Source organism: Capricornis sumatraensis, chromosome 15 (genome assembly GCF_032405125.1).
Source record: "Capricornis sumatraensis isolate serow.1 chromosome 15, serow.2, whole genome shotgun sequence".
NCBI classification, from domain to species: Eukaryota; Metazoa; Chordata; class Mammalia; order Artiodactyla; family Bovidae; genus Capricornis; species Capricornis sumatraensis.
In genome coordinates, this window is record NC_091083.1 from 64,614,280 (window position 1) to 64,637,717 (window position 23,438).

At 49.5% G+C, this 23,438-nt stretch overlaps 1 protein-coding gene across 1 annotated transcript; it reads left to right on the forward strand.

Annotated features, from left to right (window-relative positions):
• Window positions 1-1,138: 1,138 nt before the first annotated feature.
• Window positions 1,139-17,805, forward strand: CCM2L (CCM2 like scaffold protein). Its single transcript, XM_068987134.1, has 10 exons — window positions 1,139-1,194; window positions 3,586-3,753; window positions 5,954-6,037; window positions 6,130-6,313; window positions 7,114-7,574; window positions 10,010-10,145; window positions 11,625-11,688; window positions 14,068-14,197; window positions 14,685-14,823; window positions 15,928-17,805. The coding sequence occupies exons 1-10, from the start codon at window positions 1,165-1,167 to the stop codon at window positions 16,236-16,238; spliced, it is 1,707 nt and encodes a 568-aa protein (XP_068843235.1). The 5' UTR covers window positions 1,139-1,164; the 3' UTR covers window positions 16,239-17,805.
• Window positions 17,806-23,438: the final 5,633 nt, after the last annotated feature.

Genomic DNA, 23,438 nt, shown 5'->3' on the forward strand with positions numbered 1-23,438 from the left:
ATGGGGCTTCCTTGGCGGCTCAGACAGTGAAGAATTCACTTGAAATGCTGGAGACCTGGGTTCGATCCCTGGGTCGAAAAGAGCCCCTGAAGAAGGGAATGGTGACCCACTCCAGTATTCTTGCCTGGAAAATTATATGAACAGAGAACCCTGGCTGGCTACAGTCTATGGGGTCACAAAGAGTTGGACACGACTGAGCAACTAATACACAAACACAACACATATAACAATGGTACACCAATATTGTGAAGAATCAGTGAGATGAAACACATAAAGGGCTCAGTGGAGAACCACAAAGTGAGCCCTGCTTCCCTAGTAGTATTCTCTCAAGAGACAGTAAAACAGCCCAGAACACGCAGACACACAGATAGGTGAAGAGTTAATGTTTATTGAGTACTTCACATGTTCCAGGAGTTTTTCTAAGTGAGTTTAATTCTTACAAGTTCACTCTGAGGGTCAGGCTGATATTGTACCCATGTTACAAATGGGGAAATGGAGGCACAGGAGGTTACAGACCCTAGGTCATAAGCTTAGTAAGTGGCAAAGCCAGGATTCAAACTCCAGCGGCCTATCTCTGAAGCCCAGGCATACTGCCTCCCTTAATATTGGTAATGATTAATTCTTAAAATCATAACTTGCTTTCACACAATAGTCCCTAGTTTATGAAGCATTTGCCCACCCACTCTTTCATTTTTTTCTCACCACAGCAGCCTAGAGAGGAAGGCAATGTTTACTCCTAATTTATAAAAGGGAGGGGGAAACAGGCTGTGAAAAGGGGAACTCACCTGCCTTGCCAAGGTCACACAGCAAGGTCAGTGGCAGAAGTGGGGGTGGATCTGGGATTTTCTGTCTCTAAATTCAGAGGACACTTCCCAGCCTTAATCAGTTCCCAAGCCCCCTTGGTAGCAAGCCTGCGGGCTGGAGATCTTGGGGTTTTCTCCCTGGTCTGGTGCTCTGACTGGGCTTCCACTGTTCAGCTGGAGGGTCCCAAGGCTGCATCCTTCATCCACCCCTCACCCAGCGCTCACTATCAGATGGGAGGGGCAGGAACTCCAGGGCTGGTGGAGTTTCCGACCAGGCAGGAAAAAGAACAAAGGAACTGCGTGGGGGGAGAAGGTGGAGGGGTGGCTAGGAGGGTGGCAGGAGCGGAGGGGACGCTTCACCATGGAATATGAAGTCAAGAAAGGGAAAAAGGTAGGTGGGGGTTTGGAAAGGGTTCGGGGTAGAGAAGTGTACCCAGAGTTGGAGAAATGAGAAGCCTAGGGGTGGGGTGATGGGCAGTGAGTGGCGTCAGGAGCACCTTTCTTCTTATTTGGAAAGACCTTCCTCTCCACCCTTGGGCAGCCAGACATTTGGCTCAAACTCTCTAACCAGTCTGCCCGCTCTTAGTGACCTCTGCCATCCCAGAAAAGAACAGACGGACAGGTACCTTCCAGGAAAATCCAGCCAGCCAGATTAGTCTGGAGACACTCCCAACCTGCTTCCCTGGTGTTCCTGGGAGTTCTCCCCTGCAGTTTCTCAGACTGAAGGACAGACAGGAAAACAGACATCAAGCAAACCCATTCCCCTGCTCCTTGCCTCATCAGGGAGAAGGACCTCAGGCAGGGCAAATGTGTGCTACAAGGCTGCCTATCTGGGCTTGGGACATCTACCTCCTCCTCCTGCCAGGTTCTAGCTGAGCCTGCCCTCTCCCCATCTTTATACAGGGACCAGTTCTGCTCCAAAGGCCTCAGCCTGAGGGTCACTCCCCAACCCCCTAGATCTTTACTTCTTCCTGACTCTCAGAAATTTTCTAGTCTGGTTCTCTGGGCATCTCACCTGTTTGTCTTTGCTGTCCAGGAAGCCTCTGGGCTTCCAACTCCCACCCCCATCCCCACCGAGCCCTCTTCCCCCAGGAAACCAAGATCCAACTGTTTGGAAAGGCTCCCATGTGAATTATGAGGGCTCCGAAGGGAGCCAAGACATAGGTGCTTGTTGCTTCTTGGTTCCTTCCTTCTACAGATATTTATTCAGTATCTATTATGGGCCAGGCACCATGCCTGGTGCTCGTGATGGTGCACTGTGAGCAAAGTCAGACAAGGTCCCTCCTCCCTCCCTGGAGCTTACAGTCTAGTGGGGGAGACAGCTTTCAATTTTTTTTTAAGCAATTAATGTGAAAGTGTACAAAATTCTCCATATGCTGTGCTGGGAGAATGTTAAACCTTAGACTGGTCAGCCTGAGCTGATAGGTGGAAGGAAAGGGGGTAGGAAAGAGTGTTTCAGGCAGGGAAACAGTGTGTGCAAAGCCCCTCCACAGGAGGAAGGAATATAGCAAGTAGGAAGAACGGAAAGATGGCCCTAGAACCACAGAACAGGAGTGAGGGGCAGTGAGGTGAAGTTGGAGAAGTGGGCAAGGCTGGAACATTCAGGGCCACAGACAAAACAACCATTTTCCCGGTCCACTCAGGCATATACACATACTCCCATACATGGGATAAAGTCCTGGCTCCATAGCCAACATTCAAGCTCTCTATGACTTATTCATCTCATCATTTGACTGCAGTGAAATGGCTATAATACTTCTTCTCCAGGCTTGTGCTCATCCAGCCCTTGCGGCCCCCAGGGTTTTGCACATGCTGTGCCCTCTTCTTGGAATGTTTGTTCCCAGATTGCTTGATCTCATTCCTCAGAGCTTCCCTGTACTTAATCCAGGATCCATGATACTGATTGTAAAACTTGAACTGGGCATTAGAATCACCTGGGGTGCTTGTTAAAACACAGATCATGGGGGTCTCATCCCAGTTTCTGATCCAATAGGTCTGGGATGGAGCACAAGGATGTAAATTTCTCTTAAATTCCCAGGTGATGCTGCTACTGCTGGTGGTGGAGACCCAGGAACCACACACTGAGAACCACTGCTCTAAATCAGTGCTCACACTTTCCTGAGTGTTTAAATTCTGTTGAGCTGAGTTGAGGCCCTAGAATTTGCTCCTTCAATCTAGACCCAGGCCATTTTTATGCAGGTGCTCACTGGATTATACTACAGTATCATTAGTTAGAAATCAATCATTTCTAATATTGAGGAAAGCACAGAAAATAGCTTAATAAATACCTATGCACCTACCATTCAGCCAGATTGGATGTTAATATTCTTCTGTACTTGCCCCAGCCTAGCCTAGGTAGGTTCCTACTGTCACCTGGGTGTTTTTTTTTTTTTAACTTTTTATTTTGTATTGGGGTTAGCCAATTAACAATGTTGTGATAGTTTCAGGCGAACAGCGAAGGGACTCAGCCATACATAGACATGTATCCATTCTCCCCCAAACTCACCTCTAACCTGGGTATTTAGAATGAAGGTTTGGAGCCAGACTGCCCAGGGTGAACTATTGGTTCTACAGCCACTAGCTGGTAACCTTACTAGCTCTCTCTGAGGCTCAGTTTCTCCATCTGTAAAATGGAAATCACAGAGGTAACCTGCCCCTCCCTGCAGTGTTTTTGTTAGAATGCAATTAGATAATATAATGCTTCGTATAAGTGCTGGTGCTGGAGAAGACCAAGTCAGTGGCTATTATTATTGCTGTTACCCCCACGCCCTTGCTCCCCCAGGGCTTTGTGTCCCCCATCCGGAGGCTGGTGTTCCCCAAGGCTGCGCGCCGGGCAGCCTGTCGGAGCAGTGTGAGCCGCCGCCCCCTGCACTCAATGCCCCTCTATCCCCCCGACTACCTCATCGACCCTCAGATTCTACTCTGTGACTATCTGGAGAAAGAGGTCAAGGTATGCGTGGGATGAGGGGGGAGGGGTGCGAAGGATCTGGGGACAACGGATTAGGGGGAAAGTTTCCCTCAACCCTCCTAGGGTCCCTGGCTGGGTCTGAAATTTAAATTGAACAAAGATTAACTGGAGAAAAGCACACACATTTTATTAAATTTTCACATGTACATGAGAACGTTCAGGGAGAGAATGGAAGACCCTGAGAAGTGACTAGAGCCGGAAACTTTTATACATTTTGGACAAAGAAACAATAAATCTGTGAAGAACTGACAAGGCAGAGGTGTTCGGAGTAGGGGTAGTACACGGAAAAGGAGGAACAAGGATTGTTTATACAGACTTCTCGGCCCTCAGTTCCCTGTCTCTGGTGATAAGGCGGTCTCCCTTCCTGCTGGTACTCTGAAAAGAGGGTACCTTTCACCAAGGAGATTTATCTCCTGCTTTCAGGGAAGAAGGATGATGCAGGGGAATTCCGAATGACCTTCCTGCTGCTGTCCTTTCCTCTGACTCCTTCAGCTTAAAATAGTCGATGTGCTGAGGTGCCATATTTTAGGGTGGCGTGTTCTGGACCCCATCAGGAAAGACTTTACCTCTCCTGCACACCAACCTATGACCAGCCTTGTCTGACACAGGGGAGGCTCAGGGGAAAGAGGCCTGGAGTCAACCCAGCCTTGCACGTGCATTATGCTGGGAACCCTCAGCAAGTGACCTCCATCTGCTCAGCCTCAGTGTTCCCATCTCAACATGGGGCTCAAAGTTTACCCCAAGGGCAGAGCAGATGGGAAGGTGCCCTGTGCCCTGAAAAGCCAGTCTCCATCTTGTGAGATTTTACTGCAGTGACATTACTGCTACTTGGATGGTGTCCAGATTAAAGGAAGCCAGTTCTGCAAGTCACAGGGACTTGGGCCAACTCAAGGGCTTTACTTCTATTTCATGCGCACCATGAAGGAGCAGTGGAGAATCCTCATTACCCTACAAAGATCGATATGGGGGTAGGAGTGTCAGATTTAGCAAAAACAGGAACCCAGTTAAATTTAAATTTTGGTAGGGGGAGGGATAAATTAGGAGTTTGGGATTAACACACACTATTATATATAAAATAGATAAACAACAAGGACCTATTGTATAACACAGGGAAATATAGTTTATATTTTGTAATAATCTATGATGGGAAAGAATATGAAAAAGAATATATATATTATATATGTATACAGCTGAATCACTTGACTGTATACCTGAAGCATTGTAAATCAATTATACTTCAATAAAGTTTTTATTAAAAATTTGAATTTCAGGTAGGCAATGATATTTTTTAGTATTAATATATACCCAGTGCTACATGAGACTAAAATTACTTTAAAAACAAACTAAAAAATTAGTTGTTTACATGAAAACCAAATTTAATTGGCATCTTGTATTTTATCTGGCAACCCTATAAAGTGAAAAGCTAACAAATCCACTTAAAAAACTGGGGACTAAAACTTTATAGAGAATAAAAAGAAGAGAAATGGTATGATTGGTAGAATTCACCTGTAAGAATAAAACCAAAAATAATGAAAAATGTTAATTCTTACACTTAATGACATTTAGCTACAAGTAACATTAAGCTATAAGTAAGAATGAATGATTTATTTACTTATTTTTCTGACAAAATTATACACTAACTTGATACAATATTCTTTCCTTCCCACTTAATTTCTGCAACAAGGTCATAAAGAAGGCCAGTGACCTGTTGACACGGGTGCTTGGGATGAACAGGAGCCACTCTGGCCAAGTGGGAAATTACAAGTGGCCTGTTCTTTCAAGCTATTACAGTGACCTCTGCTTCTGCCATAGTCAAATAACTGTATGTTCATAAAGTAAGCTTATATTAGCAAAAATAAGCTAGCTGTGAGAGTGTGGGTTCTGGTGTGTGGAGTCCAGCTCCACCCTTTCTATTATAGATAATACTGGGCAGGTTATTTATTTTGACTGTGCTTTAGTTTTCTCATCCTCAAAGTAAGGATGAATGAGTACATAAAACTCGCAGGACTATGGGTCCTAGGATTGCTTTAATAACAGTTATTACCAAGCCATTATTATTAATTCAGATATTTCTATCTCAGTCTACCCTTACGGTGTCAGTGAGGTCAGGGTCCTCCGCGGCTTCAAGGTAACCTCTCTGCCCTTCTCCCACCACCCCCACCCCCGTCCCATTTCTATACAGTTCCTGGGCCACCTCACCTGGGTCACCTCCTCACTGAACCCCTCCAGCCGGGACGAGCTCCTGCAGCTGCTGGACACGGCCAGGGTGAGGCGCCGGGAGAGGGGAGGACAGGGTCTGGTCCCCTACGTTTCCCACCCGTGGCCACCGGGACTCAGGAGATCCGACCCACCCCGCAGCAGCTGAAGGAGCTGCCGCTGAAGACCACGGCGGAGCAAGACAGCATCCTGAGCCTGTCGGCCCGCTGCCTGCTGCTCACCTGGCGCGACAACGAGGAGCTTATCTTGCGTATACCCACGCACGAGATTGCCGCCGCCTCCTACCTGCAGGACGACGCTCTGCACCTGCTGGTGCTGAAGACCGGTACGGTGGGCGGGGCCTGGCGGGGCAGGGCGGGGAGGGGAAAGGGTAGAGAACGGCCCGACACCTAGAAATGGGCGCAGCCTGGGGCGGGGGCGGAGCCTGAGGCTGGAGGATGGGGTGATGGAAGGCCTGACCAAACTACCCCTAGACTAGGGATAGGGCATGGCTGTTTGCAAGAAGTGGGAGCCCAGTGTTGAGGGTTGAAGGAGGGCGGCCTGACCCACCATCTCGGAATTGATGGAGAAGCCAGAATCCTGAGGCCTGAACGCGTGATTCATGGGTAGCAAACCTCTGAGGCTAGGAGGGTACCTGGGGCAAGAAGCGGAGTCTCACTTAGGGGCGGAGCCGTACACTGGGGGGCGGAGCTCGCGGCTGAGCTACCTGGTGGGAGGTGTGAGACCCTGCCAAGCTAGGGGCGGGGGCCTGAGACCAGGGGCGGGGCTGAAGGGAAGCTTGGATCCAAGGAGAGGTTCCCGAAACCAAGAACAGGGTCAGAGTTAACAGTAAAGAGGGAGGCGATAGCCTGACCACTACTCAGATCAGACGGCAGGGTCCGAGGCAAGGGGCGTCTGGATGGGGTGGGATGGGTGGGAAAGGCCAGATCCAGGGGTGGAGCCTGAGGGTGGGGCGGGGTCGGGCCTCCTGATTTTGAAGCTAGGGGTGTGGCCTGAGCACAAGGGCTGGGGGACTCACTCCCAAACCCCCATCCCGCAGCGGCGGGTCAGGACCCCCAGCTGGCGTCGGGAGAGGGGACGCTTAGCCTGGATCTCCTGCTCTGACGGCCACCCGACCTCTCCTAGGTCTGGGCGTGGACCCGGTGCCAGCCGGCGTAGACGCCAGCCCCGGCGGGGCGGGGCGCGACCCGGGCCCACCTGGCATGGCGCCCGAGAAGCGGCGGGTGGGTACCACCGAGCGGCGCCACACCATCTGCAGCCTGGACTGGCGGATGGCGTGGGGCGGCGGCGCAGGCGCAGAGGCCCGGGCCGGGGGCGGCGGCGGCGGCAGCCTGGAGCGCCAGCGCGCCGGGGCGCGGGCGTCGGGCAGCTGGGAGCGGCGGCAGACGTTCAGCGGCAGCTGGGAGCGGCGGCACGCGGGCGGCGGCGGCGGCGCGGGAAAGCCAGGCGGCAGCTGGGAGCGGAGGCAGGCGGGCGGCGGCGGTGGCAGCTGGGAGCGGCGCCACCCGGGCCCCAACCCGCTAGACCCGCAGGACCCCAGCCCCGACGCCTACTGCAACCTGGTCATTCTGGCTGTGGCCAACAGGGTGAGCCCGAGGGCACCCTGCGCCCCTGCACCCTGCCCTCCAGGGCACGTCTTCACTCCCGCGCCCCCGCCCCCCATCCCTCTGCCCCTACCCCCGCAACCCTCCGCCCCCACTCCCGCGTCCCCCCGTCCCTTTTCATCTCCCTCCTTTGGCCCTACTCCCCAGGATTTCAGGCACTGTGTGCCCATGACGGCAAAAGGCTTCTACCCTCCAGCTCCCGGACACCTCCCCCTTACTTGTCCCGGGGGGGTGAAAGTTCAGAATGGCCCAGACTTAGATCTAATCCCTCCTCCAGCCCTCCTCTTTCCCCAAAGTCCTCAGTCTCCGCACTACCACAGTAAGAATCATGAGGACAGTAATCACCAGCACGAATTGAGTGCCCGACCTGTGCCAGACAGGAAACCAGCATTAATCATTTTGTTCTCACGTTAACCCCTAGAGGCAAATATTACCATCATTCCTATTCTACAGAGAAGGAAACAGACACAGAGGCTAAGCAACTTGTGCCAGGTCGCACAGGAAGCAGGCGGTGATTTCAACACTGGGACCCAAAAGTTCAGAGCCCGTACTCTTGGTAACAATGGTCATCACCCAAAGCATAAGATTTCCTGCCATTCTTGCCCCACCCTCCATCCTCCACATTCACCCTTGCTTTTAGTTATTTGACCATGTTTGTTGAGTACCAGCTTCTGCTAGGCTTTGGTCTAGGTGACATGGATACAGAAATCAACAAGACATAATTAGTGTCCTCCTTTAGGGAGCTCACTGTCTAGCAGACACCTCCAAACCCTGAGACTTGTAAGCTTTTTCTCTGACCCAGGGCCTTGAACTCCCCCTATATATAAATCCCATGTGGTGAACAAAATGGACATGGTGCCTCTTTAGAAAGAAAGGTGGATAGTAACCAGTAAACTCAGGCTATGGAGCGGACTTGAAACACTTTCGCATTTATCCTTGGCACCTAGAAAAGTGCCTGGCATATGTGTGCGTTCATGCTAAGTCACTTCAGTCATGTTCGACTCTTTGCAACCCCACGGACTGTAGCCCACCAGGCTCCTCTGTCCACAGGATTCTCCAGGCAAGAATACTGGAATGAGTTGCCATTTCCTAGCTGCTCAATAAATATATTGAGTAGATGGATTAGTTTGTAATATATTACAATATGTTGTGATGGGGACCAACAAAAAAACAGGCAACTTGAAATGATAAGGAGGAAGGAGATCCATTTTTCAGAGGGAAAGTGAGTTTGTGCCTTTTAAACTGAAATGTGGAAGAGAGAAGGAAGCAGCAGGGCAAAGAGCCAAGAAAGTCAATTCCAGACATAGGTACCAGTGTGTCCTGTTTATTCCACTAGGCTGGGAGGGCTTTAGGCCTTACCTAATTCACCTCTGAGACTCCAGAACCCAGTCCGGTGCCTGCCACACAGTGGAAATAAGTAATAATTTGTAGAATGAGTAAATAAATAAGGCTTTTTTTCCCCGGGAGTACCTGAGCCTCTGGCCTCCAATCTGAGGCATCATGGTCCCAAGAAGGGTATAGGAGTTAGAGTCAAAAAACCTGGGCGCCAATATTAACCAAAGCCAAGAGCCTGCTATATGAGTCACTTATCCAGTCTCATAAAATAAGTATCCCCTCTTCTCTGTCCACTTGATAGGGTTATTATAAGGATCAATCCTGGTTTAATGATAATTTCACTCCCTCATCCCAAAATGCCTGTCCTGAGGTTACATTTTAACTTATACCCTGGGCTGACTTTTTGAGAAGCACAAAATAAGAAATGACTTCATGAAGATGGACTCTTCATTAGTTGTCTTTCAATATCTCTTACTCAAAAGGTTAAACCAAAGAGGCAAATTCCTCTTCAAATTTGCCATCTCAAAAAAGTCTTACCCAAGAACCTAAATGCCTTCCTTCTGTCAGGGACTGAAGTTTATATATTCATCCTGCTTCCATTTTTGCCCTGGGTGCCAGGAAGCTCACATCTAAATATGGCACAATAGCTATGATGAGCCTATCATTTTCATACATGTAATTCTTCCTCCTCTTACTAGGTATTAGGAGACTAGGGTTCTAGTCCTGGCTAATCGCTTTATGTCTCTGGGTTTCAGCTTCCTACATGTAAACTTAATTTAATTTAGCATAAGCTTCAGGAAGGCCCATAATTCTCCCATAAACTGGGGGTACATGTTTGTACTTTTCAGAGCACAAGAGTTACAGTTGTCACAGGATTCTATAAAGACCAGTAAGTGGCTGTTTCTGTAAAAGCCACCCAGAACATGGCTATATAATTTTGATGGAAAATGACCTTAGAGTGGCTCTGAAGTCGCCCACAGTTGCATGTGTGCCCCGTGTGCCCGCTCACACTGCGTTTTCAGGAAGCAGGGGCATCTTGATCACGGAAGAGAAACTGAGCTCTGTCCTCTTCTCTGGACAAGGATGCTGCCGAGGAGTCCTGTGCCCTCATCTGTCAGGTCTTCCAGATCATCTATGGGGACCAGAGCATCGAGTGCGTGGACCGGGCTGGTTACCACTACACATCCACGCCTGAACGACCGTGGCTCTGTAGCCGCAGTGAGTATTCCAGTTCCTGGCCAACCTTCCTGTGAATCATCCCGAAAGGCCAGAGGAGGTGGGGGTCAGACGTGGGGTAGAGGGTGATATTTCCCAAGACTGGGGCCAACAAAAGCCTTTAGGGGTCCTGACTTCTACAGCAATTACAGTGTACCCCCAATATATAGCTAAAATAAAATGTCCAATTTCATAATGACCTCAAGCCTAGCTTTATAATAAGCCCTTTAGAGGTGAACTCTCTCTCCCTTTTGTATTTTGGCATCCCAGGGGGATTGTCTGTTTACTGAGCCGTCTAGCCCTACTAGGACTCTCGGTCAAAACCAAGATTTCAAGACTGGTCCTTGAGTGCTGTCAAGGGCTGGAATGAAAATGAAATCAACAGAGATTTGTTGAGCACCAGCTATGTGCCAAGCACAGACCCAGTGTGCCACATGTTTTGTAATCCTCATAACAGCCTCATCTGTCCTGTTTGCCACTGTGTCGCCTGTGCCTAGAGGAGGACCAGGGGCAGATGTTCAAGGTGTATTTTCTGAACAGATGAAAGAACTGTCTGAGGCCTTATGAATCCAGTTTTAACAGATGAGGCTATTAAGGCTCAGAGAGGTCGATAAATGTCTCAAGGTCACACAGCTGGCAAATGACAGAGTCAGGATTCAAACCCAAGTGCACCTGATTCTACAGCTTCCATCTGCAAAAGCTTCACTCTCCATGCTGCCTTCAAGGCCCCAAAGTGAACTTCCTCAGCCACAGCCCCCTCAGGGTGGTCCCTGTTTGCATAGCTCCATTGGAGAAGGAAACGGCAACCCACTCCAGTGTTCTTGGAAATCCTGTTTTTGTTTTTTTAAGAAAAAGAACCTGCTTTAAAAGAAATAGTTACACAAATAAAATGCAACCACACACTCTAGTATGAAAATGTATAATGAGAAACCAGCCTGACCTGGAAAGTCAGGGGAGTGTCCTGAGGAAGAGCCACTAAGTGAGCCAAGGAGGAGGCCAGTACCTGGGTTCACTGGGGTGACAGGGTCAGGTACAGAGCAAATTCTCTGTACCTGGTGCTCCTTTCTCGTGATTTTGACCTCCTTCCCTTCAAAGGTCTTTTCTCTCTCTCTCTCTCAAACATATATGGCTTACAAACCCTACGGCAACTGTTCCCTGGCTTGCTCTCCCCAAGGTCCCCATGAGTAGGCAGGAAGGTGGTGGTGTCACAACGTTGGGGAAGGTGAGGGCCAGGAGGAAGAGGTGGGTTGCCCAAGGTTGTCTCTGTGTTGGTGGTGGTGTCAGGAATCCTGGTCAGAATCTTCCAGTGGCTGCCCATTTCACTCAGTGTGTAAGCTAACTCCTGTACGATTGCTTACAAGGCCATCCTTGCTTCAGCCGCCATCTTTACTCCAGGGTGGGGCTGAGCTTGGGGCCTTGGGGAGCCGGGGATATTGGTCCCCGCTTTGCCAGCACTCACTGCCCTCTCTCTGCTGCCCCCAGGTGAGAGCTGCCGCACTGACGGGACCTATGCCTACGACGCCGACTTCAGCTGCTGCAGCTCCTTGTGGGTACTGCCCTGGCCAGGGACCCCACTCTGGTCCCTTCTGTCCCTGCATAAATAGGACTGCTCCTCTGGGCACTCTTTAGACCCTGTGGGCAAGAGAGGATGGGGGAAAGTGACTCCACTTTGATTTGTGCTGAGACACTGGGCTCTGAGCCTGAGGCTCTGGTGAGCTGATAGAATCTGAACCCCTGAGAGAGAGACAAGGCAGCCAGAGGCCAGAACTAGGTCCACATGACCCTGCCGCTCTTCCCCAGTCATCCAGACACTCAGTGGCTTGCAGAGGCCAAAATCACAAGTAATGCCAAAAAATCATTTTGGCTTCATGGAATAGAAAACTCTAAGAAGAGCCGCTTAAATAAGAGTTTCCTCCCCCTCCCCCCTCTCTTACATAAAGTAGACCAGGAGTTCATGGCCTTGTGGTCCTCAAGGGCCCAGATGTATCTTTCCAGCTTCCCTAACACTTGCTTTCATCCCCCAAATCACCTCATGGGCCAAAATAGTGGTAATAGCTCCGACCATCACAGCAGGTCTTTAATTCTTTGCTAAAATTTCCACCTGATGGCTTCTGCTTACATCTTGTCGGCCAGAACGTGGTCTCATAGGCACAGCTAGCTATAAGCAGGACTGGAAAACAAGGTTTTTAAAAAAGTCTCAGTGGGGAACATTGTCCAGGGTTCCATTTTGGGTGACCAACCACCCCAGTTTGCTCAGGATTTAGATGTTCCCCAGGACATGGAATTTTCAGTACTAAAACTAGGAAAGTCCCAGGAAAAGTGAGACACATTGGTCACCGTAATTCTGTTGCTAAGGCCTTTGACTGCACAAGGGCAAGTCTCTGCCAGTGATATATGCCTTACTCCCCCCACCCTATTTTTACCAGCAATATATTTGCCTAATACTATGTACCCTTAGGCCGGTCCTTAAACAATCTGCTGTATGCTAGAGAGGCAACAATCGTGACAATGAGTATCTTTTGAACTTGGTATGTGCCAAGGGCTATTTTATAATGCACTTCATTTAAAAAATCAACATAGCAACATTACAGTAACTACTGTTTATTTATTGCTTAGTCCATAACTCTAACGCCTCTATTTCTCACAATGACACCAATTTTTACCATCCCATTTTATAGCTAGAGAAATTTAAAAATAGAGAAGTAACTTGACACAAGGTCAAAAAGCTAGTAAGTTGTTGGCCTGGGGTTTGAACCCAAGTAGGCTTAGAGTCCACACTGCTTCTATAGAGCTAATCATTGACGATGGTTCTGGAACAACATAGAGATTGGGAGGCAGAGCCCAAGGCTGACTTTTATTTAAGCACTATTTATTGAGTACCTACTCTGTACCTACCCATGACACAGAGGGTTTTCTGATGCCCCCACCAAATGTCCTCTCTAACCACTCTGTCCCTCACACCCTCTGTCGCAGCCACAGTGGCCTCCTGGCTGCTCCTCAGACTCACCACGCGGATCCTGCCTCAGCATCCCTGTGTGCTGTGCTGTGTGCTAGGGATACAGGGGGAGCAAAGCAAGAATGAGACCTGTGCTCGCCACATAGTAGGTACTCAGCAAACAGAAAACCAAGGTCCCTGCTCATGCATGCTTTGCAAGTGTGGCAAAGGGACAGTGAAATCATTATTTAGTAGCAATAAGCATCAACAGTAAGAAACACTACCGCGAAGCTCAGAGAGTGGCTGCAAAAACCCTGCCTCATCTGGGGAGTCAGGAGGGCCTCTCCAAGGTGACGACACTTGAACTGAGACCTGATGGATAAAAGGGGGAAGAGCACTCCAGGTAGAGGGAACAGCAAGTGCAAGGAGGCGGAGGCAGGATATGGTTGGCGAGGCTGAGGAGCAGCCAGGAGGCCACTGAGGCTGCGACAGAGGATGTGAGGGACAGAGTGGCTAGAAAGGACATTTGGCGGGGGCATTGGAAAGGCCTCCATGTCGTGGGTAGACTTACAGACTTTGTGATCATATTGGACAGAGGGTCTAACCCGGTCGGGAGGGGTCAGGGAGAACTCTCCCGAGGAGATGACTTTTAAAATCCAATGATGAGGAAGAGTTAGCTGAGCACACAACAGGGAAAGAGAGGCATTCCAGGCCGAGGTAATAGCATGGGCAAAGGTCCAGAGGTGAGGAGGTACTTGGAGTATTAGAGGAAAAGCAAGAAGACAGGTGGCCTGAGCCTGAGCAGCAAGGGTGAGGCGAGGCTTGAGAGGTGGTGCAGGGCCAGATCACAGGAGACCTCAAGGGCCAAAATGGGGTCCAGGAGGAGGGCTCAGTCCCAGGGCATGGGTGACTGTCCCCTCCCACCTTCAGCCTACCACATGGAGAGGAGCTGGAGAGAGGGAGTGAGGCCCCTTCCCTCTGTTCCTGCAGCAACAGCTCCCAGGACACATTTGAAGCCTGTTACAGCGGCACGTCCACACCCTCTTTCCCTGGCTCCCACTGCAGCAGCAGCGACCACAGCGGCCTGGGCCTCGAGCAGTTACAGGACTACATGGTCACGGTGAGCTGGGGCGGGCAGAGTGGCCAGGTGTTTCAGGAATCATGAACAACCCTGGGCATAACTGAAGTGTAAGACCGCAGAGGTCAGGGCAGGGCATGACATTTGGAGAGTAAACGGAGTCAGCCATGAAAGACCTTAAGGAAGTCAGCTAGCAGTGAGTGCTGGCTTTATACCGGGCACTGTTATGAGCACCCATAATGTATCATCGCCTTTCATCTTTCAACAAAACCCAAGAGGAAGTGCCAACATTATTCTCACTTTGTGGATGAGGAAAGCAAGGGTTAAGGAGGTTATCGTCTGCTCATGATCACAGAGCTGGTCAGTAAAGGGGCCAGGATTTTAAATTAGACAGCTTGAGTCCACATCCCACTCTTAGATGCAACCCAAAGGGTCTGGATGTCCCCCAGGAGGCCAGCTTTTCTGAGGAGGATACACCCAGCCCTGGGTCTTTTAGGCAGGGGACTAATTTCAAATGGTGCACCCACAGTTGCGGACTAAGCTGGGGCCCCCAGAGATCCAGCAGTTTGCGCTGCTGCTTCGGGAGTACCGGCTGGGACTGCCCATCCAGGACTACTGCGCAGGCCTGCTGAAGCTCTACGGAGACCGGCGCAAGTTCCTCCTGCTCGGTGAGCCCCCTGCCCAGGCTGGGATTGTTCACTCTTTACCCTTTGGCCTCCCGTAAAGCCACATCATGAGATCCATGAGACAAACGAGGAAACCAAAGTGTGGAGAGGGGAAGGGACTTGTCTGCAGTCACAGAGCCGGGAAAGAGAGCACAGGTGTAACGATTTCACCTTCACAGCAAAGCTGCAAGAGGGCATGACACTTCCCATTTTACCCCACGAGGCATCCGAAATTCAGAGAGGCTAAGGAACTCGTCCAAGGTCATGGAGCTAGTAAAGAGGGCTAATGATAACAGAAAGAGGAATGATAATCCTTTTTTTAAAAGTTTTTATTCAATTTGTTACAATATTGCTTCTATGTTTTGGTTTTGTTGGCCCTGAGACATATGGGGTATTAGCTCCCAGACCAGGAATTGAATCTGCACCCCTTCGATTGGAAGGCCAAGCCTTAACCACTGGACCACCAGGGAAGTCCCAGGAATGATCATTCTTAATAAGTTAACATGTATTTGGCAGTTAACCATGTGCCAAAGGATCATCTGGTTGAAGGCCCTCAGTTCTGAAAGCTGAAACTGTGACTTGCCTCCGTTTTGCAGATGAGAAAACTGACGCTTAGAGAAACGAAGTACATAAGTCATAAAGCTAGTAAGTAGTGACAGAAGTAAAACAGAAGTCAAATGGGCTGCTCAGTGTGTGCTAAGAACCTTACTTAATCCTTACAGCTGGGGAGAACAGGTGCAATTACCTCCGTTTTACAGGTGAGGACAGTAAGGCTCAGAATACTTACTGAGGCTACTTATTGAGTCCATGGGGTCGCAAAGAGTGGGACACAACTGAGCGACTAAGCACAGCACATAACGAATAAATAGGAATATAACCATCGAAATAATAATGACAACAAGAATAAGCTAACATGCAGTGAGCATTTAAATGTGTACGGGGCACTGTACCATTATTCTCCAGCTCAGAGAGTCAAGGAGTTGTGCAAGCCACACAGCCAGCGAGTGGCAGGGCGGGGGATCTGAACTCCGCCCTCCAGCGAAGGTGATCCCTCGGTGGGAGGGGAAGGGCTGACCCCGGGGAATCATCGTGGCTCTCGACCCGCAGGGATGAGGCCCTTCATTCCGGACCAGGACATCGGCTACTTCGAAGGCTTCCTGGAGGGCGTGGGCATCCGCGAGGGCGGCATCCTCACCGACAGCTTCGGCCGCATCAAGCGCAGCATGAGCTCCACGTCGGCGTCGGCGGTGCGCAGCTACGACGGCGCCCAGCGGCCAGAGGCGCAGGCCTTCCACCGGCTGCTGACAGACATAACGCACGACATCGAGGCGCTGGCCCCCGACGATGACGAAAGCACGGACGAAGAGGCCCGGGACTCCCCGGGCGGGGGCGACGCGGCCGAGGACAACTACCTGTAGCCTGTGCCGCCGTCCATGCAGAGGGCGGGCAAGGGGGTGGCCCCGCACTCCCGCCCCTGAGTCTCATGCGCCCTTGTCTGTGCGTGTGTGTGATCCATCCCCAGGATCCCCTCCCCAGACCCCAGCCCGGGGCTCCGCGCTCCGGGGGCGGGAGTCTGTCCCTACCGGTCCCCCGCCCGGGTCAGTACTGAGAATGTCCTGCAAGGGGCGGGACCCAAAGCTGGGCTCAGCAGCTCCCTCTGCCGGTCGGGGAGGGCGGCGAACTTCTCTGTCCCGATAGCCCGGACGTTCGGCCTCTGGACAGACACTCGAGACTCCGCAACTTTCTGGAGGCCAAGCGAGTGATGGAGAGTGTGCTCCACCTGCTGGCCGGTTGAGAAAAGAATTCCCCGAGCCTGAAGACCTCTTTTCCTATTTTACAGTTTGAGAAACTGAGGTTCCAGAGAAGAAACTGGAGGGAGTCTCCTGATTCCCCTTAGATATTACCTCACGCTGGACATACTAAATCGTGCAGAGGGTCTTTCTGAAGCTCTAAGAGGCAGGGCCTCCCCTTTGCAGATGGACTTAGATCTTTAGTGTGGAATAGAGGTTTCTTTCTACCAAGAGTCGACCCAGAGGAGCATGATCTGGGTCCCAGCCCCCACCCTAAGGCTCTGAACAAGTCGCTCGTTCAGATCTTGCGACTGGAGCAGGACAGGCTAGGCTCCCTGTCTGGTAGGTGTCCTAGCCTCTCTGCCTCTCCCATTTTCTCTTCTGACCCCACACACCTCACAAGGGGGTCATAGGGATTACTGAAGGTCAAGACCTTAGTGCTAGGTCTAACACATGATAAGTGTTCAATAAATGCTGTTCCCTTCCACATCGAACACTTTCTGACTCAGTTTACCTGTCTTTAGCTGTGTGCAACGGGACATGAACTGAGGTGAGGGTGAGATGTAGGAAGATCCTCAGGGAACTCACAGTTTGGGAGGAGAAAATAGGACTTGCCCCTCACAGCTCTCTTCCAGCCTGACTCCATGCTCAAAGTCCAAATGAAAAGATTCTGCAGGCCAGCCGTCGCATCTCAGGTAGTCAAAGAAACCCAAAGACAGAATTGGAGGGGGAGAAAAGTCAGCATAAAGACAGGACTTGCACAGCCCCAGGAAAGGCTCAGAGGCTGAAAGAAGCCCTCAAAAGAGGCAAGAGAATTACCTAGAAGAGCTAAATTTTATCTGTAGAACTTTACATGGCCAGACACAAGGTGCTTACCATGAGGTAGGTACTATTATCGCCATTGTTAAAGTAATATCATTATTATTACCAGGGCTTGGATTCAGCAAGTTCCCTGATTCATAGTCAGTTCATGGCAAATGACTATCCCATCATAACTGACCCACAAAAGGCCCTTCTGATCACTGACTTGATGGACATGAGTTTGAGCAAGCTCTCGGAGTTGGTGATGGACACGGAAGCCTGGCGTGCTGCAGTCCATGGGAACGCAAAGAGTCAGACATGACTGACTGAATCTTACTTCGTTTTATATTCCCCAGACTTCATCCACACATCCCCGCAATCCTTCTCCTCCCCACCATGGGTACCCATCTCTATGTGTTGATATATGTCCCTGGACATAAAATGTATAATGTCTTATGTGTGTGTTTACCTTACATAAATGGTATTATGTAACAAACTCATTCTGTTGTTTCCTTCCTGTGTAAAAACCTAACTTATTGCATCCAACCACTGCAAAATATTCCAAGCTGAGCATCCACTGATGGACACTCAGGTTGCTTCCAATTTCCTCTTACCATAAACCACACTGTGATGAAAATTGTGCATGACCCTTGTGGGGCTGTGTGAAAATTTATTTGGGCTCTATACCCAGGAGTAGATCATAGGGTATATATGTTTTCATTTTCGCTAAAAGTCACTAGAATGGCTACACCAGTAGTGTGTGAAGGATACTGTCTCCCCACGTTTTCAGCAACTTTACCATCATCTAACTTTCTAACCTTTTGCCTATTTGGGTGTAAGGTGGCATCAGGTTGCTTTAAGTTGCATTTCTCTGTTAACCCTGAGATTCAGAACCTCCTCTTATACTTGTAAGGCATTTAGGCTTCCCCTTCAGTATTGTTTGTTCATATCTTTTTCCCATTATCGTTTGGGTTTCCTGTCTTTTTCTTGTTGATGTGCAGGAGTAGTTTATACCTTTTAGATTTTAATCCCTTGTTGGATATTGTTATAAACATCTTCTCCTAGTCCCTTGCCCATCTATTAAGTTTATTTATGGCAGTGGTTCCCAAACTTTAGCATGCATCAGAATCTCCTGGAAGGCTCTGTAAAACACAGATTGCTGATTCCCACCCCAGAGTTTCTGACTCAATAGAACAGAGATGGGGCCCAAGTACTTGTGTGTGTTTGTTTTTAGCATTTACTTATTTAACGTTTTTTTTAATCTCTATTGAATTTTTTTTACAATATTGTTTCTGTTTTACGTTTTGGGTTTTTGGCCACGAGGCCTGTAGGATCTTAGCTCTCAACCAGGGATTGAGCTCATGCCCTGTGTACTGGAAGGCAAAGTCTTAACCACTGGATCACCGGGGAAGCCCAAAGAACTTGTGGTTTTTAAAAATATTTATTTATTTTTGGCTGCACTGGGTCTTTGCTGGTGGGCGTGGGCTTACTCTAGTTGCGGCAAATGAGGACTACTCTTCGTTGCTGTGCACAGACTTCTCATTGCAATGCCTTCTCTTGTTGTGGAACACAGGCACCAGGCCTCGCGGGCTTCAGTAGTTGCAGTACACAGGCTCAGAGTTGTGGCTCATGGGCTCCAGAGCTTGGGCTCAGTAGTCAGGGTGCAAGGGCTTAGTTGTTCTGCGGAATGTGGAATCTTCTCAGACCAGGAACCAAACCCATGTCTCCTGCATTGGCAGGCGGATTCTTACCCACTGTACCACCAGGGAACTTCAAGAACTTATGTTTTTGACAAGTACCACGCTAGTGGTTCAGGGGCCACACTGGGAACCACTGGTCTGTGGTACCTTCCTCTGAGCAAATTTCCATTGAACAAATTTTTAATTTTGATATTTTCAAATTTATTTGTCTTCATTTTGTGGATGAGGGAACTGGAGCTCAAAGTGGTGAAGTGAATGACCCCCAAGATCCAGTGAGCTGCGATTTGGACCCATATCGGGCTCACCCCAGAGCCCAGGCTCCTACTGGCTCTGCTATCCTGTCTACCTACTTTTGGGTTACATTGATCAGAGGCTGAGGTATTTAGACCTGAGGCCATGGGGTGTCCTGGTAAGTTCCTGAATGAGGCAGCCATGAGGGGGAAGTCCATTGACAAGGGGCAGAGACCAAAGAGGTGGGAGTCCCTCTTAAAGGCCTGAGGGCTTTGCAAGAGGATCAGGCTTGGGAATTGGCCACAGTCCTAGCCTGGCACAGAGTCAGGACTGCTGAGAGGCACTGAGATAGCTCTTACCCCACAGCTCTGAGGATGGAGCAATTTCCCCACATACCCTGAGGAAGTCCCTAGCCACCCCGGAACTATCCTCTTACTAAAGCCATGCAACCCTTTGGTTTCTGAGGGCTGGGGTGACCCAGGCTCTGAGAACGGGGACTCTGGCCACACTTCCTCCTGTAGCCTTCAGAAACCCTGCCAGGGTCACTTCCCATCATGGTTCAGTTCCTGGCACTGCAAAACAGGAAACCCCCCTGGGCAGGGACAGCTGATTCCCAAACATCTGTAGGGGTGGTGTAAAGATGGAACTCCCCGACCAGCTAGATCCCCTGAGGACACTCCTGCCCCGTGCTGGGCAGTGAAAACGTCTCCAACTGCCACTGCCCCTGAAGTCCCTCCCACCTGGGGGCCCTGGAGACTCCCAGCAATCCTTTGCACCTGCATGTTGGGGATGGGTTCTGGCACCACTGCCATCCAGTCACTGTCATTTAGGGAGCACCCACTCTGTGCCAGGCATTGTGCTAGACACTAGAGGGAGATACAGAATAATCTTTGCCTGCTGGGGGCTCCTAGCCTGATGGTCCCCAAATTATCACTACACAAAATTCTCAGCTGTAAAATCAAACAGTGAAAAACCGGCTCTTTCGGGGGAAGCTGGAAAAACCTTCTTGGAGGAGGTGACCTACGAGTGAGACCTTGAAGGACAAGTAGGGTTTGGGCAGGTTGACAAGAGCAGGGAGAGCTCTTCAGGTGGGCCAGCATGAGTGTAGGCAGGGGAACATGGCACCCTCTGAGACACTTAAACACTCTGGCTCCAGGGTCAGACTTGTGGTTTTGAGTCCCAACTCTGTCATCTGCAGCTGGGGTAAGCCCCTAAAGGTCTTGTTTTCCTCATCTATAACGTGGGGCAATAATAGCATTGGCCTCAGAGGTCTTGTAGATTGCTGTGAGGCGTGAACAAGATAATCCGTGTAAAAGTGCACCTGCTGCTGCTGCTTGGTCGCTCAGCTCAGTCATGTCTGACTCTTTGTGACCCCTGGACTATAGCCCGCCAGGCTCCGCTGTCCATGGAATTCTCCAGGCAAGAATACTGGAGTGGTTTGCCTTGCCCTCCTCCAGGGGATCTTTCCAACCCAGGAATCAAACTGGGGTCTCCTACATTGCAGGCAGATTCTTTACCAGTTGAGCTATCAGGAAAACCCCAAAAGCATCTAGTAATCTAGTAAGTGCTTAATCAATGTGACCATGACTTATTTGGGAGGTACATGGAGTATGTGCGGTGAGGGGCAGGGCTTGTAGGGGAGGAAATCAGAGAAGCGGACAGGCTGAGATGCCCCTAGAAGGGCAGGCTGGGAAGTACAGGCAGTGCGGAGTGAGCTAATGGGCTTGCATTTTCTCAAAATGAATCTAGCTGTTTGGGGGGGAGAAAAACCTGGGCCCTGGGGCCCTAGGGAGAGGGCTGGGACAAGGACCAGAGGAGAGATGCTAAGAACTGGCTCAGATGTGGTAACAGGAAGGAAGAAGGGAAGGGAAGGGAAGTCACTCAGTCGTGTCCGACTCTGCGACCCCATGGACAGTAGACAACCAGGCTCCTCTGTCCATGGGATTTTCCAGGCGAGAATAATGGAGTGGGTTGCCATTTCCTTCTCCAGGGGATCTTCCTAACCCAGGGATCGAACTCGGGTCTCCCACATTGTAGGCAGACCCTTTACCATCTGAGCCACCAGGGAAGTCAGGGAAGAAGGGAGGGCAGGTTCAAAGAAGGAGGGAGGGGAAGAGGGCTTCCTATCATCTGAGAGACAGTAATATCTAATATCCTTTGATTAGAACACTCATTCCCTCTTTCATTCATTCTTCACAACTGTTTATTTAGCACTTGAACATTGGCCTCATGGGGCTTCCTCTCTAAGGAGTTTATATTGCTATTAATGTTCCAGATGCAGTAACCAGCAAATGACCAGAAATTGACAGCCCCACTGCTGTGTCCTGGAGAGGGCATGGCAAACCACTCCAATATTCTTGCCTGGAGAATCCCATGGACAGAGGAGCCTGGCGGGCTACAGTCCATGGGGTCACAAAGAGTTGGACATGACTGAAGTGACTTACCACATACACACGCACTGTTGTATCCTCCCATTTCTGACTTGTCTATTAGCAGACATTCCAGATGAAGGACAAAATGTTTTAGAGCCAAGCCAGCCTGTTTTGTCTACTTCTTGCACTGGAGAGCTTGCTGTCTTCTGAGACAGTTCTTTCCTTCTAGAACAAGGCTCACAACTGCCTCCTAGCCCACCCCTCTCCCCGCAACCCCACCACCAGGTCTTAGCATCACCTTCTAGAACAATACATGGCATGGCCACTCCCTTAACCCTTAGGTGGCCCTGCAGTGATGCACAGAAAATGATGTGACCTGTAGAAACTTCAGGCTTTCCTGGTGGCTCAGACAGTAAAGAATCTGCCTGCAATGCAGGAGACTCAGGTTTGATCCCTGGGTCAGGAAGCTCTCCTGGAGAATGAAACGGCAACCCATTCAGTATTCTTGCCTGGGAAATCCCATGGACAGAAGAGCCTGGCAGCTCATGGGGTAGAAACTTCTCATTTCTGTCTCAAAGCAAATTGTTCCAAAACATTATTTTTCAAGCTTATCACACAGACAGTGCCTTTGATGTATAAAGAGAACATTCAAATAAATAATAAGGACCCATAGCCCAACAGAAAAATAGGCAAATTATTTTTTTCAGTTCACAGAAAAGATGATTGGTTCTGAAACTTGTGACACAATGTTCAACTTCACTCTAATAAGAAAAATGCAAATTAAAACTGCATTGAGAAGTCTTTTTTTTTTTTCAGTTACTAGATTGGCAGAGTTTGGAAAGTTTGACAACTTACAGTGTGGGTAGGTGTGAGGAAACAGGCACTCACACGTTTTGGGTGGGAGGGCGAGTTGGTATAAACCCTACTTGACAATATCTATCAATATTTTAAATGCACACACCCTTCGATGCAACGGTTTCACTGCCAGGAATGTCTCCTGCATTCATACTCACAACATGGAAATGATGAAGATACAAGGAAAATCACTGCAGCTTTGCTTCTAAGGACAAGAGATTGGAAATAAATCGAGTGTTCAGTGATAGAGAACTGATTAAATAAACTGGGGCTCGTGCAGACAACAGAATACCACGCAGCCATAAATAAGAAGGGAGTAGCTCTGTGTGTGGCTGTCCTTTAGTTGTCATGTCTGACTCTTTTCGACCTCCTGGACTCCCTGCCAGGCTCCTTTGTCCATGGGCTTTCCCAGGCAAGAATACTGGAGTGGGTTGCCATTTCCTCCTGTTTCCTTCCCAGCCCAGGGATCAAACTTGCATCTCCTGCATTGGCAGGCAGATTCTTTACCACTGAGCTACCAGGGAAGCCCAGCTCTCTGTGTACTGATGTGGAATTGTTTCCAGGATAAAGTAATTGGAAAAAAGAAAAGCAAGATGCAGAATAATGCACTTTGGATGGTGCTATCCTGTTCTTTAAAGAGGGCAGAGAATGTCTTTGTGTCTCTGCATGGAATACATAGTTCTGGAAGGATATACAAAACAGGCGATAGTTGTTGTCTCTGAGCTGGAGGAATGTACAGTTGTAAAATATGGAGGAAAAGAAACTCTCTTTTCGTGATGTATCTTAAATATTGTGCCATGAGTATGAATCACAGAAAAACAATTAAAAATCTGTTATTGCAGTATTTATCATACTCTACAACCCCATGT

Bases quoted from the DNA above. Each gene is read 5' to 3' on its own strand.
- CCM2L (XM_068987134.1), top strand. From the start codon at position 1,165: ATGGAATATGAAGTCAAGAAAGGGAAAAAG. The intron at 7,575-10,009 runs GTGAGCCCGAGG...TCTCTGGACAAG, and splicing joins TTCTGGCTGTGGCCAACAGG to GATGCTGCCGAGGAGTCCTG. The intron at 11,689-14,067 runs GTGGGTACTGCC...CTGTTCCTGCAG, and splicing joins TTCAGCTGCTGCAGCTCCTT to CAACAGCTCCCAGGACACAT.